The sequence below is a fragment of the Solea solea genome, chromosome 6 (assembly GCF_958295425.1).
Source record: "Solea solea chromosome 6, fSolSol10.1, whole genome shotgun sequence".
NCBI classification, from domain to species: domain Eukaryota; kingdom Metazoa; phylum Chordata; class Actinopteri; order Pleuronectiformes; family Soleidae; genus Solea; species Solea solea.
Genome location: NC_081139.1, coordinates 4694331 through 4708094, shown reverse-complemented (window position 1 = coordinate 4708094; position 13764 = coordinate 4694331). Strand labels below are relative to the sequence as shown.

The following is a 13764-nucleotide window of genomic DNA, read 5'->3' as shown; positions in this document are numbered from 1 at the left end:
ACTTACAGTCAAACGGCAGAATTGCAAACGTGGCAGCCACTGTTGGCAAAAAAAAAACCCAGTGTCTGCCAACGTTCACTGATTTCTGAAGACTGTTTCTGAGATAGCCTCTAAGGACTAAAAAAATAATTGTGATTTAGTAACACGGTGACTTACTGGCTAGTTACTGAATAATGTGTTACTGGCCGTGAACCTCCTCAGGTCCCTGGAGCCCACCTGACAACCACACACTTAAAGACGTAGTTTGGGGAATCATTTTAATAAATGAGGTACAATGTAGAGATGTCGTGATATATAAAGAACAATAATATAATGCAGGGATATCTAACTCAATCACAGAATCCCAAAATTGATCTTGATTTGGATTTCTCTTCTGCCACTTTAAAGAACTAGCTAGATTCTGTATTTGTGAACATGTGACACCAGACTCTTCTCAAACTCTTCTGCCTTCTGTAGCTTCTGCTGTGTGCGCAGGTGTTTGCACTTGTCCAGATGTTATATTCCTTAATTACAAATTGATGCCCAATGTCAACAAACAGTTACTCGAACTCCCTCCTGTTTTGAAAGCTCCTGTTTTGAAAGTTCGATTTTCTTTTGGCCATTTCTTTTGCGGACAAGCTTAACTATCACTGCAGTTGCACAGTGTTTGGAGTTCTTCTTCTTCTTCTTCTAATAATAATCCCCAGCAGGCTGTAGGTTGGTCCTCTCAGGTCATGACCTGCACGGCAGCTGCTGCAGTGCTATTTACAAATGAAATGATCTTGTGGGCCGGGTGTAATTGTGGCTCGGGCCAGATGTGGCCCGCGGACCTTGAGTTTGACATGTCTGATAGAACACAATAAATCTGCTCAAGAGTTTCTTGAAGTCCTTTTCCTAAGCTAAGCTAACAAGCTGCCAAACCATTCTTTAAATGATCTACCATTCCCCTCATTGATTGATGATTAATTCTGTAGCCTTGACAAGCGTCTCCCAGACCACAGAAAAGACTACGCCGCTTCATCTCTCCAACCAAGCCTCTCCCTGCAGTCTTGTGGAGGTGGACTCTAAGCTGTTTTCAGCAGCCTGCCATGATTAGCCAATAAATAAGTAAACATATATCATAAATCAGCAGGGAGAGCTCTGTCAGGGTGATTTCCACCGCAGTTACCTTTGGAGAGAGAGCAAAAAAGATAGATGGGGAAAAGTTGGCAGTGAATCAGGTTCTCTGTGTGTTGTACAAAATGTTTTACCTTGAGTGATATTCCTGTGTCGCCGTACACGGAGACAGCTCCTTTGCTCTATCCAACAGCTGGTCGATAATAATAACCTGTAGCTGTTTTAGGATCACGGCTGTGATGAAGCTGCCACCAGCCACACAAATGATTCCATGTTAATCGATTTATTCAAATGACACTTTAATTATGTTGATGTTTACATCACGTTTATCTATCTTTCATTTCTCCCCCCCCCCCCCGCGAGCTTTATGTCATGTAACGTCAGTGTAATGTGTTTCTCCTGCAAAACACTCCCATTATAAATCATCGAGATTCGTGCTTTGACCAGCCAGCGCCATGTGGTTTTTTTTTACACTGCAAATTCATAGACGTGCAATGGTCAATTACACTCATATGTGTCGTATTTTATCATATATTGTCCTCTAAATGTTATAAATCAAGTGAGAAATAGGCTCATTTTCTTTTTTGCAACCGTCTGTGGCAGTCTATAGGTGGGTGGAGCAGATATCATTGGTTGAGGATTAGCAATGGATTCTAGGACTCACTATCTGAACAAGCAATGACACAAACCAACCAGCAGGGAGCAGAATTAAGATTACTGTTGGGAACTATCCTGTGAAGTCGGGACACATGATACTGAGTCTCTTAATCAATAGACTCTGCAGATATGTGCCGTTTCACACACCAACAAGGGGATAAAGTCCTCTCTCTCTCTTTCTCTCTCTCTCTCTCTCTCTCTCTCTCTCTCTCTCTCTCTCTCTCTCTCTCAGAATGAATCTGTCCACTTTCAGTTTGAATCCCCATCATTAGACGTATGCTTTTCACCCAGGGGTCTCGTAGTTCATCATAACTGAACAACCTCCTCCCTCATCCCTGCATCCCGCCTCTCTGTGTTTCCCCCAGAGACGCGCAGACAAGCCTTTATCTCACTCATCACAGCCTGTGGCACGCGGTCGACCGTTATCTCCAAGTGGAGTAGCTGTCAAACTGTTTATTATCGTCAGAATATGAGAGACGGGGAAAAGGACATAGCTGCAAGGTGATGGGGTGGAGCTTGGGAAGGACTTTGGTGTGACACATGTGCTGAGTTTGACAGCAGATAATAGGTGCTCCTCTCCTGGTCTTATCTCATTCTCCCTAGGCCAGCTTCAGGGATCGGTGTTTATCTCTGCCAAAGTTTGAGTCTCAGATGAGAGAAGACGCTGCTTTATAAGTATCAGCCTTTGAGAGCATTTGAGAGCTGACCAAATATTGTCCATTTCAGTTTGTTTGTGTTTTTAAAAAGTTTCACAGTTAAGACTGTATCGATTTTCTCGTCTCTGGAACTCATGGTTTGTTAATGTCTCCTTCTTGACGGCTGCCCTCAACTGTCTGTCAAACTTACATTTGTAATTCTTTTTGGCCGTATAGCTGTGCCTGAAGCTTTACTCGCGCAATGTTGCTCTTGCCTCCTTCACTTTATTGAGAAATGCACAGACAGTACTGTTACGCTGATGTGCTTAATCACCATTGTGTGAACTCACCTGACAATGGTCTGTATGTATGTAACAGACATTTATTCATATTTGACAATTGCACATTGCAGTTTTAAGTCTGGACAGAGGCAACTCCTACACTGCCCGTCAAACATAGGAAAAAACGAGACCCATTCCCATATAAAATGAGCCTTGAACAACAGCCATGCATATAAATCCTGTGCTTGTAATGTTATGGTTTGTTTGCGACTGAGTCAGAAAAGGTGTCAGTGTGTTCAATAATAAAATATGCCAGTGTTGTGCGTGTGTGTGTGTGTGTGTATAGCTTGTTGTGTTGAGGGAGCACTGGAGACTTGGGCACCAGCCAATCAGAGGGAGGCAAGGAACCATTCACATTTAGATTAATACTATTAAAAACTGTTAAATGTATCTGATGGTGTGACACTCTGATGCTATCGTTCGTGTAACACTCACTCATTCATCTTCTACCGCTTTATCCTCCACATGAGGGTTGTGACATAGGACGAAAAGGCTGGGCACACCCTGGACTGGTCACCAGTCCATCACAGGGACACATATAGAGACAAACAACCATCCACTCTCACACTAGTGGTCCATTTAGAGAGTCCAAGTCACATAATCCCCAAATCTGTATGTTTTTTGGACCCACATGCAAACTCCATGTAGAAAGACCCTCGTTCTGACTGGATCACAAACCACTACTTTTGTACCAATGGACATTAAAATTCAAACCTGTTCTGTTTCAGCTTGGAGGAAATCTTGTGATTATATTGGAGCTAAGTTATGACATCAGACATCTTGTTGGTGTGACATTATTCTCTCGTGCATCTCTGCTCCTTACGTCTGCTGTCCTGTACGTCTCGATTTCAACAATGCACTCGCCAAAATGGCCTCGACTGGATGTAAGAGAGTCAACGCTGTACTTTGTGCTGTCGGGGAGCAACGTGAAGAGTCCTTGACAATCATAGTCCTGAGAGTCCAGAACCACCTGCTCTTTCATAGCAGATTGAAAATGACAGTATGAAACAGGATTGCTGTGAAGTACACATATGTCAAGGCACGGAGCAATATAAATAATTCAGCTAAAGTAAAAAAGTTCTTTTTTTTCTGTTGGTTTTTAATTTTACATCTTTCCCTTTTCCTTCCATTAAAATATCCAATTCTCATACAGCATAGCTGGCACCGCATCTATTTCTCACCGTAATTGATGGACATTAGTAGGTTTAGTGTGGGTGTTTTCCCCCTGGTCCCTGATAAGATCTGTATAAATAGTTGAGCAGGACATTATATCACTATACTATTGGGGGGGAAAATGGAAAGCATTGGAGTGTGTGGAGCATTAGTCGATATTCAATTAACCCAAGCAGACAGTCATGGTGACTGTTTATCAATACCTCTTTTTAACTGCACACCCTCTGCACACTTGATTAAACTTCTCATTAACAGCAGCAACAACTGAACAAACTAACAACACAAACACTTGGACAAGTTTGAATTTTTTTTCCTGTTATTTAAAAGAGTCGGCCCCGGCTGGTCTACGATTACTGAAATTCATGCCGTTTGTCTGTCAGCTTCAGTCCAGTTGTGGAGACAATGGAGGACTTTGTGCGCTATATGGACACGCCGTAATTAAGCATCCTCAAAGTATTTGCCTGGTTACTGATGTGTATCTGGGACACGTCATGACCCATGACCCTAAAATCATTCATTTCCTCGCATTCCACAGTTAAGCATACGAAAGCCCCGCCTCCTGTTACTAAAAGCAGACTGTAGCTTCACTTGCTTTGTTACAACAAACATTTGCAGTGGAATAAGAAGAAGGAGGGGTGTGTGTGTGTGGGGGGTGGGGACAGTGTCACAGGCTGTGCTACATTTGTGCTAATCAGCTACAAATCAGGGCCAGTGCACTAATTGGGGACAGTGATGTGACTGTCTAGACCACGGTAATGATCTGCTAACGTGATGTGATCGGCCAGGCCACTGCCGGTCTACTGCAGCCTAATAATTGTCATAGTAATTGTTTGTCCATCACTAGTTGTGAGTTAAACAGTGTCCATAAGACTATAAAAAGGGACAGAGAAAGGACGGGTGGAGGAGACACACAAGAGAAAAACAGTGACGTGCATCAAGAGAAGGACTGACATGATTCTGTGTGTGTGTGTGTGTGTGCAGCTGCTGAAATATTTCATCGTGACTCTTACTAATAACTTTTTCCTCTGACAAGAAGGTTCTGTTTTGGTGATTTTGTGTTTTTCTTCTTTTGTGAGCAGCATCATTCAAAAAATTAAACAATGGATTTGGACTTTCTAAGAGATGAAGGTTATGACCCGAAGATGAAATGAAATTTCACTGGCAAATCAAATTCCGCATTTGATTTGCCAGCGAATTTGTTAATCTTTCAACATAGGGAGCGCATCAACATTGTGGGAAACTGGGCGAGGAGGTTTGCTTTTGTCTAAACGCTTTCTTGAGTCAACCGTGTAATATTGGTCACTCTATTTTAAAACTAATCATGAGATTGACAAATAATTTACATTACTGTTTCATAACATATATTATTCATATTCATACATGTAAGTTCACATTAACCCCTTTGAGCAGAACGTATTGGTTGTAATTGATCCCTCTGATCCTCTTAGAATATGTAACGCTGCCAGTGCACTTCATTTTGAAGACAGTGCAGAGAGGAAACTGCCGGTGTCACCACCAAATTGTGTGTTTCATTCACTTGTCAGACTCGTAAGCCTGGTGTGCCGTCTTTGTTTGTCTCTCGCTGTCATTGTGTGGAATACCAATGAGCATTGAGCTGTTATCACCCAGACTGCGGATGACAGAATCTGAGTGATGTATCACTCATCTACCTCAGTTTCTTGCCAGAGACGGGATGTGTTGCCGTACTAAAGAAATGAAATGTCATATGCAAATTCAAAGGATCGGTTTAAGTTAAGATGAAGGTACACCCCCCCCCCCCCCCACACACCCCCACCCCTTCTGTGTGTGTAATGGAATTTTACAGCTGTACAGATAACAAATAATCTCAGTGTTGTTTGTTTGCGGGAACCTTTCTGCCAAGAGTTTTTGGTCAAAGAAGTAAATCTCTGTGTTCTCACCACGTCTCGCTTGTAATTCTCGTCGCCTCTGCACTTCTGTCCTCTGCTAAGTTTGCTCTCAGAGTTGAAATGTTTTCCCCTTGGCCGCTTTGGGCCAGCCCCTTTCCCCTTCCCCTGATGTGGGGGTGAGCTTTCCCAGGACAAAAGGATGAATATATATAATGGAATGAAGAAAGAGGGGGTGGGAGAGACAAAAAGACAGCGGGTGTGTGTGAGGGAGAGGGAGAGTGGGAGAGTGGGAGCCGGAGTGAAAGGATATAGAGGTTTTGACAAGTGCTTGTCAAAGGGTTTAATACTGTTGGCAAGCTCTGAGTGCGGCGAGAGCGAGAGGAAGAAGTGGAAAGAAGAAAAAAATCAGTACATTTCCACATTACAGACGTGCTTGCTAACTCAGTACAGACTCTTTTGGGTGTGGGACACACAACTGTAGTCAGAGAGTAGATGGCGAGTGGCTCAGACCAAAATGTGTGGTCCCCACCTCTCCCCTGGTCCTCCAGCACATGGTACAGTCCATTTAAAAGGCTGCATGTCATCTCAGTGTGTACTGGGTCCTCTCTGAGAGCAGCTGCTCACAGCACATTCTCCTCGGCGGGAGCACTCACTTTCCCCTCCGCCTGCTGGGCTGCATCTCTGCACCTCCTCTGTCTTTTCCCTCTCCCTCTCCCTCTCTCTCTCTCTCTCTCTCTCTTTGCGTTCACTCTTCCTCTCCTTCTACTGTACTCACTCCTTCTCTCCTTTGCCCCGCAAACATACAGACACACATGCTTTCACTGGACGTGGAGTGCTTGGCCACACAGATGTTCTTTAGACAGTAACAGGTAGACACAGACCTCGTGCTGCTCAGCAGAGGAAAAAGGAGAGGGACCGATGTACTGGCTTTTTCGCGTTTGGATGTGTACAAAGTAAACTGTGAGAGAGGGAGGACAGGTGGAGGAGGACGAGGAGGTTCACAAGAGGAAAGAAGAGTCTGGGGCTTCTAATGCTCTGATGCTCCACTTGACACCATGCTGCTCTGTGTGGATTTGGTCCTCAGGGGAAAATCCTTAAAATGATGGAGGACAACAAACAGCTGGCACAGAGGATTGATGGGGCCATCCAGTCAGCCAGTCAGGAAGTGACCAATCTCCGCTCCGAGCTCTCTGCTACCAGCCGCAGACTGGCAGAGCTGGGTGCCAGCAGCCCCCCTGCTCTGGAGAACCATCACCAGCACAACCACCACGATGACAGCCTTCATTACCGGGGTGAGTGTCACAGCATGTGCATGTGAATGTGTGTGTGTGTGTGTGTGTGTGAGAGCGAGTGAGAACATGGACATGTGTGACTGTTTTGAAATCAACTGTGAGAAATACTGGGGGAATGTGCAGCAGGGTAATATCATTCCACTGTTCCCCGGCTGACTTGTTTTCCCCCTAAACTCCCCACCAGTGGAAAAGGCACAAGAACAGAGTTTTGCCATTAGATGGGAGGAGTTGGGGTTAGAGAGCGTGGGCCAGAGCCTGTCCGTGTTTGTTTCCCAGGCAGCAGCTGGGCTCCTCTGGGGCTACAGTCCATTCAGCTCCGGCTTCTCCTCAGCTCTCCCCAAATCTGGCAAAGAGTCGAAGACGGTGCCTGAGGCCCAGGAACTGGTGACACCAAGGCACTGTTATTTAGTTTGGAAAACAGGCATCAAGGGACTTTATTTTGACCTTATTGGCTCCAAATAAACATGTTTTCTATCTTAAATAACGTTATATTTATTAAGTCATATTAAAGCCTCCAACAAACTACAGGTTGGCATTGGCAATGTCATGTCGTAGGTCTTTTGCCTCCTGTTGTCTGCGTTAATTCTCCATTTGACTTGGATACATTTAGAAATCAGTGGGTTACTGAGATCATGCTCCACCAGGCAGTTCACACTAGTGTCCATTAAATGGCCCCCACTGACTCCCATTGGAGTTCAGCAGCGGGTGATTCCGCTCATCTGCCGCTGGCGTTCAAGACAGAAGGCTGATCAGTGTGAGATGTGACTTCAGAGTGACAATGATCATCGTCCGTGTGTGCGTCACGGACGATGATCTGCAAGTTCTGAATTCTCTCAGAACGTTTGCTGTGTCATTGGATATGAAAGCTATACGCTTATATAAAGGTAAAGGTCCACCAAGTGGCCATGTCATCAGGGTTATCTGGAGCTTGTGTGTGTGTGTTAAAAGCAGCCTGAGCCTGATTGACAACCTTCTTGGTGGTTAGAGAGTCAGAAGTTAACCAGGCAGGGAGGAGACGGTGGTTGGACAAGATACTTATCCCCCCCCACATGTTGCTCCTGACAGCTGCGATGAGTATGAAAGACGTGTGATAGGAAACACACTGAACATAGATGCTCTGTATGAATGAGTGAGTGGCAAACACTCTACTGTAAAGCAGCACTGAGTGGTCATCAAGACTAGAGGAGTGCGACATAAATACAGACCATTTACCGTTTAATGAAAAGTATTATGAAGCTGCGTCATGGGAAATGTTGAGATCCAGAGCCTGGAGCATGCAAAGTAATTAAAGTAAGGTTATCCCGGCTTTTGCTGCTTGGATGCAGATCATTCCACAGTTGAGCCAGGTTTAAGTTGTTTGCTGGGGAATCAGAATTGCCAAGTGGAATATTTTCACACAGGGTATAAGTCAATCTGAACTTAGATAGAGATGGACTAACTCGGCTGAAGTGTTGCACCATGATGTCCACCCCGCGTGCTCTGTTGTGAGTGAACAGGCAGCCTGACATTCCCACATTCCAGAATGTTAGTGCAGTGATGTCATACTTCCTGTTCCCAGAGGCCAGGCCAGCAGTCAGGTGACAGATAAAACCAAACACAGCCACACACACACACACACACACACACACAACCACCACCTCCCTCTTTCATCGCAAACTGACAAACTTAACACAGCTGAGCTCTCACCTCGGCTGCATAAAGAGGGACGAGCCTGAGAACCGCTTAGCGTTAAGGGTGTTTTCTCAAGGTTTAAGGTGATTTGTCAGAGGAGATCTCTCAGGTGTGTGTGTGTGTGTGATGAGCCAGGATCAAAGTCCACTGACTTAGGAAGATTAAATGTTCTCCAAGTGTGTATCCCTCCCCAGGCTGGGCTGTTTGTTAGTCAATTTGTCGACTCTGCCCCTCGCAGGATCAAAGCAGCCAAGGTTTTAATGATGTCTATGACCAGACTTCCTGTGAATACTGTACAGTCATATATTATTTTGCTGTTTTCCCTCCGTGTGGAGCTTCTCGCACTTCTGTGACAGATATCCAATGAGGCTGTAAACATTCTGTTGGAGTCTGAACTAATGACGAGGTCAAAGAGATGAAGTCACGCAGAACTTTACGTGTTTACATGCAGCTACTTTTGTACATTTACGCCTCTGTGTGGATACATTTTCTCCATTTTATAATACAGTAGATTCTGTGGTCTATAGTCTTTGATTAACCTTTATTCAGAACACTGACAGTAATGTTGACACCCCTTTGGAAGGAGTAGAGCCAAAGTGCTGCAGCTAATTAAATATATAATGTGCTAGATATGGTGTAAAAGTATGAGATACCAATGTGATTAAAGTATTACATATTTTGGGTCTGAGCACACAGGGTGTGAAGGACTCTATTGTAACTGCAGGAGTGAGGAGAGTCTCTTTGTATTTTCTGCTTTTCTTTACTCCATCACAGTGATATCAGGACTTGTTTAACATTCCTAACAATGCTGTCACCACCAATCAACTACATTTGGGGCCAGCGGTGCCTCAGCTTTACCGCGGGTCATCTTCCAACCAGACGGATGTAGTTGTAGTATGTATATGTCGGTATGTCCACGGGTAAGACATGGAAAATCTAGGTGTATAAATAGTTTTCTAGTTATGTAAAGCAGACACACTGTTACGATAACTAACGTCCTTTTTAAGACCTATGAAGGTTAAAAACACAACAAGGAACGGAAGCTTCTACAAAAACACATCATCTGCTTTAATCAATGTGAGCTCACCTCATTGGATATTACATTATTCATAGTCTGGGTATATCAGTTCCCTGCAGTCGCCTGGTGTGAAAGTGCTCATCATGAACTGAAGGGATTCTGCCAACAGCAGTGAAGCAGTTATTAATGAACCGGTGCGGAGTATGGATGACTTCTGGCTCCTGCTTTAAGGAAGAGGACCAATGCATCTGTTTACGTAGGTGAAAAGCAGTGATATTATTATGAATATGGAATTAGTTATTACATACAGTATGATTCTATGTGACCTGCAGTTGCTGTATTTCATAGTTGAACCATTGAAAATATCTGGCTCATCCACAGAAAACCAACAACATTAAACTTTTTTTATATATATATAAACAAACATTTTAAATTCTGATTTTGGGTAAATTTTGGATAAAATTTTGTTAATTTGTTATAGCTGTAACTGGCGTATTACACTTAAAGAATCATTGTTTGATTAGATTTGATTAAATTGCCCTATTTGGTATTGTGAAATTGTCTTGGAGACTACAGTGTTTTTGTGGTATCAATAGTTGTTTTGTGAAATGAAATATTTATGCTTTTTCATTATACTAAGAACACAAAGTGCCCTGGAGTTTTCTTCAACATTTGCTATAGTCATGCACAATGACTCCAAAGAGTGCCGTTGTTTGACTTATTAAGACACATTTACCTTTGTCTTATTTGTGCTGCACTTAACTTTTTCTTATTTTTTTTGTAATTTTTATTCTTTTACAGTTTAATGAGAAACAATGAAAATAATATTAAAAAAATTCATTAAGCTGAACATTGCTGTTGAAACATGGCAGTATAATACCTGTATTCAGGGACAGAGGACGATAACAGGACTTTCTCCAAACTGTTAAAACGCTGCTGATTAAAAATTGTCAGCGATTATCTTTTCTCTCTGATGACAAGAGGAGCTGCCCCGTTTCTCGTCTCTCATTCTCTCTCTGCTGCGGAATAATTGTAGGGAAGAATCAGCTCTCCATCTGGCCTGAGTTTGTCAGAGGCCCCGAGTCTCTCATTACTTCATCATGCACATGAGCAGGGCTGGGAACAGAGCGCCATGCTACAAGGGCAAAATCCCACCCACTTAAACTCTCTCTCTCTCTCTGTAACTCTCTCTCTCTCTCTCTCTCTCTCTCTCTCTCTCTCTCTCTCTCTGTAACTCTCTCTCTCTCTCTCTCTCTCTCTCTCTCTCTCTCTCTGTAACTCTCTCTCCCTCTCTCTGTAACTCTCCTGGGACCACCCGCATTCCTGTTCACATGCAAAGACAGTATGCAGTGCACACTAACTTTCCCGCTGTATCCACCACCGTCCAAATACCTCACCCCTTCCTCCTAATATTCCCCGCCTGGCCTCCCTCTGCCACGCCCTGTCTGTGGTCAAAGCAGCATGAGAGGAACTGTGTCCAAACAATAGCTTCAGAAAGGCCGCTCCGTTACTCCTTTGACATGTCTCCCGCTCTCTTCCTCTTCCTCACTGACTTCCTCCAGTAGAAAAAACGAATCATGGTATATATTCAGCACTCACTGAAAATACCGTTGGCGGTGGGGTGGGTGTATTTCTTTCTCGTAGTTTCTCTTTCTCTATAGATCTGGTAATTAGAAACCTAATTTTCCTTTTAAATCATAGTAAATGTGCTCACTTTTAATTGGAGAATTTAATTAACTTGAATCGTATTACTACTCTTTTGGAACAAAGCTAAAATTAAATATAGATTCACTTAGATAATGTAGTTATTATATTTACGGCATAATTACATTCAATTGTCGCTGTACAACTGCTGTAACGCCAAAGCTATTTGAAATCTACCAAAACAGATCTGCTGGATGGAATAAAACAGAATATCACTTTATGAATCCTCCAGTTACATATCTATAGTGTTGTGTTTGTGGTTTATTTGCCTTTTCACTCAAATCCGATTTATTTTGCCGTCCGTATCTTATCCAGTTTGAGTTGAGTGTATCTGCACTTAATAGCTGAGGGCCTAGAAGTACTTACTTGCGCAATGGCAGCCTTTGCTCTAATCTGGTTGGTAATGACCTTAAATAAATAATGACTCTGTGGTTATTTGTTTTGTTTTCTAATGGAATGCAAGCCTCACTAATGAACTGTCAGAAGTGCACAGCATGTGTCAGGCCACGGCGCAGAGGCTGCAGGGCAGAGGGGACAAAACTCTATTTGACTCGCAAGAGTTTCCACTCCGTCAGCATGGGATTGGCACCAGCGCCCCCTGCGACCCTCATGTGGAGGATAAAGTTAGTGAGTTAGTGAGGTTCCACTCCTGGAACGCTGGACTGTGTTGTTTCAAGCTGGTAGGTTCTCTAGGAGGCACCGTAGCATGCTAGTGATTCCATGTTGCAGCGTTTGTACTACGGGGTCAGAGTTCTGTTGGCAAAGACGTCCTGACCTAGACGCCAGCTGGTGACGGCATTCCTGTGTTTGGGTTTGGCTGGCAGGTGGCCACAGTGCCCTCACCACTCAGCACCTGGTGTGAACTGCTAACTTGGACCAAAAAATGTGGGCAGACAGGCGGTGGAGCTGAACCGGAGAGACTTAGAGTTGCCAAGACATAAACTACATAATAATAATAACACAACAACTGGACCAATACTAGTATGAGCATAGAGCACGTTAGTGAACGCCAGTTCAAGGGGAACTAAGGATCACTTAAAGCATGACACAGAGCAGTGAATTACTTTCCGAGATGATATTATTCCCATCAGTGTGACTGATATGCCTCTGTATGCTAATTAGATTCATAAAAGCCAAAGTGCACTTTTAACTATTTCTTTCCCACTGGCTCACAGCAGGCTTTGTTTCCCATGATGATTTTTGATGAAGACGACATTTTAATATGGATTTCCTGTAGGTCGTGGCCCGGGTTAAGAGCACATTATGAGACCGGCTCTTATTGGCTGGGAGGTTGAGAGAGGAAGTGATAAATGAGGATATTACTCAACATTATCTCTTTTCTTATTATACTTTTCTTCCCCATTTTCTTTACATGGACCCTCATCATAAATTCACATGCAGCAAATATTCTATCTTTTTTTTTTTTTCTTCCAAAGAGGAAATGGACTGGAACAAGTGATATAAAAAGATGTCTGCAAATCTTCAGTTGCTTTCCTTCCTTCATTTATCACCACCGTATGTCTGAGCACAGGATTCATGTTGTGGACTGAGTAAAGTATTTCTTCCTAGCTGGTGTTTTATGGACCTACTGCGTATTCCATCTCCATCACTAGCATCTGGACAGGATCACTCTAAATTCAGGATGGAGCAACTGAAAGTGCAATTAAAAGGATTTTCTTAATTTCTAAACGAGGGAGCAGATGAAGTGAGCTGGACTGTAGCTACAGTAAGCTGAGGTCCGGTGATAATACAGGTTTTTACTGCAATTATCTACACGTCTAATCCCTTGTATCACCTAAAATCCTACAGACCGCATTGAGTCTAAACTCCAAACAACTCTCAGAGAAAGTGGATGAGACGTACAGGGAAGGACGAGGATCCCCGGTCTCAGCTCGTCCTATTAAAATGCTTCATTGCTTAAGCAGTGGAGACTTTTTTATTACTGCTGGTACATATTGTTGCCTTGGCAGAAGAGAATGGACTAGGCAAGGAGGAAAATTAGTTTTGAAGAAGTACAGAACCACGCCACCCCCACCCGCCTTCTCCGTATCCAGAGGACATTAAGGGTGACATTCCAACAGAGCAGGGGATAAGCAGCAGAGCACTTCACGCAGGCCTCCTTCAAGATTCATGGGCGGAAGACAGAGCTGTGTGCACTTTTAAACATCCACACGATCCATGAAAGTCAAAATAAGGGTGACATCCTGAAGGCTATGTCTTCAGCTAAAGGTCAAACTTTAGTGTTGTTCCTTCATTTGTAACACACTTACTCACTTACACTGCAGACGTCGGGTCAGAATGGGTCAAATA

General features: G+C 43.5%; 1 protein-coding gene across 3 annotated transcripts in view; it reads left to right on the top strand.

The window, feature by feature from the left end:
• The window catches only part of kaznb (kazrin, periplakin interacting protein b), a 92218-nt gene that overhangs the window by 34940 nt on the left and 43514 nt on the right, over positions 1-13764 (top strand). For all 3 annotated transcript variants that reach the window (XM_058632121.1, XM_058632124.1, XM_058632122.1), the window contains exon 4: positions 6854-7061. In XM_058632121.1, the coding sequence (XP_058488104.1) occupies positions 6854-7061 (208 nt within the window). The remainder of the gene's footprint in view (positions 1-6853; positions 7062-13764) is intronic.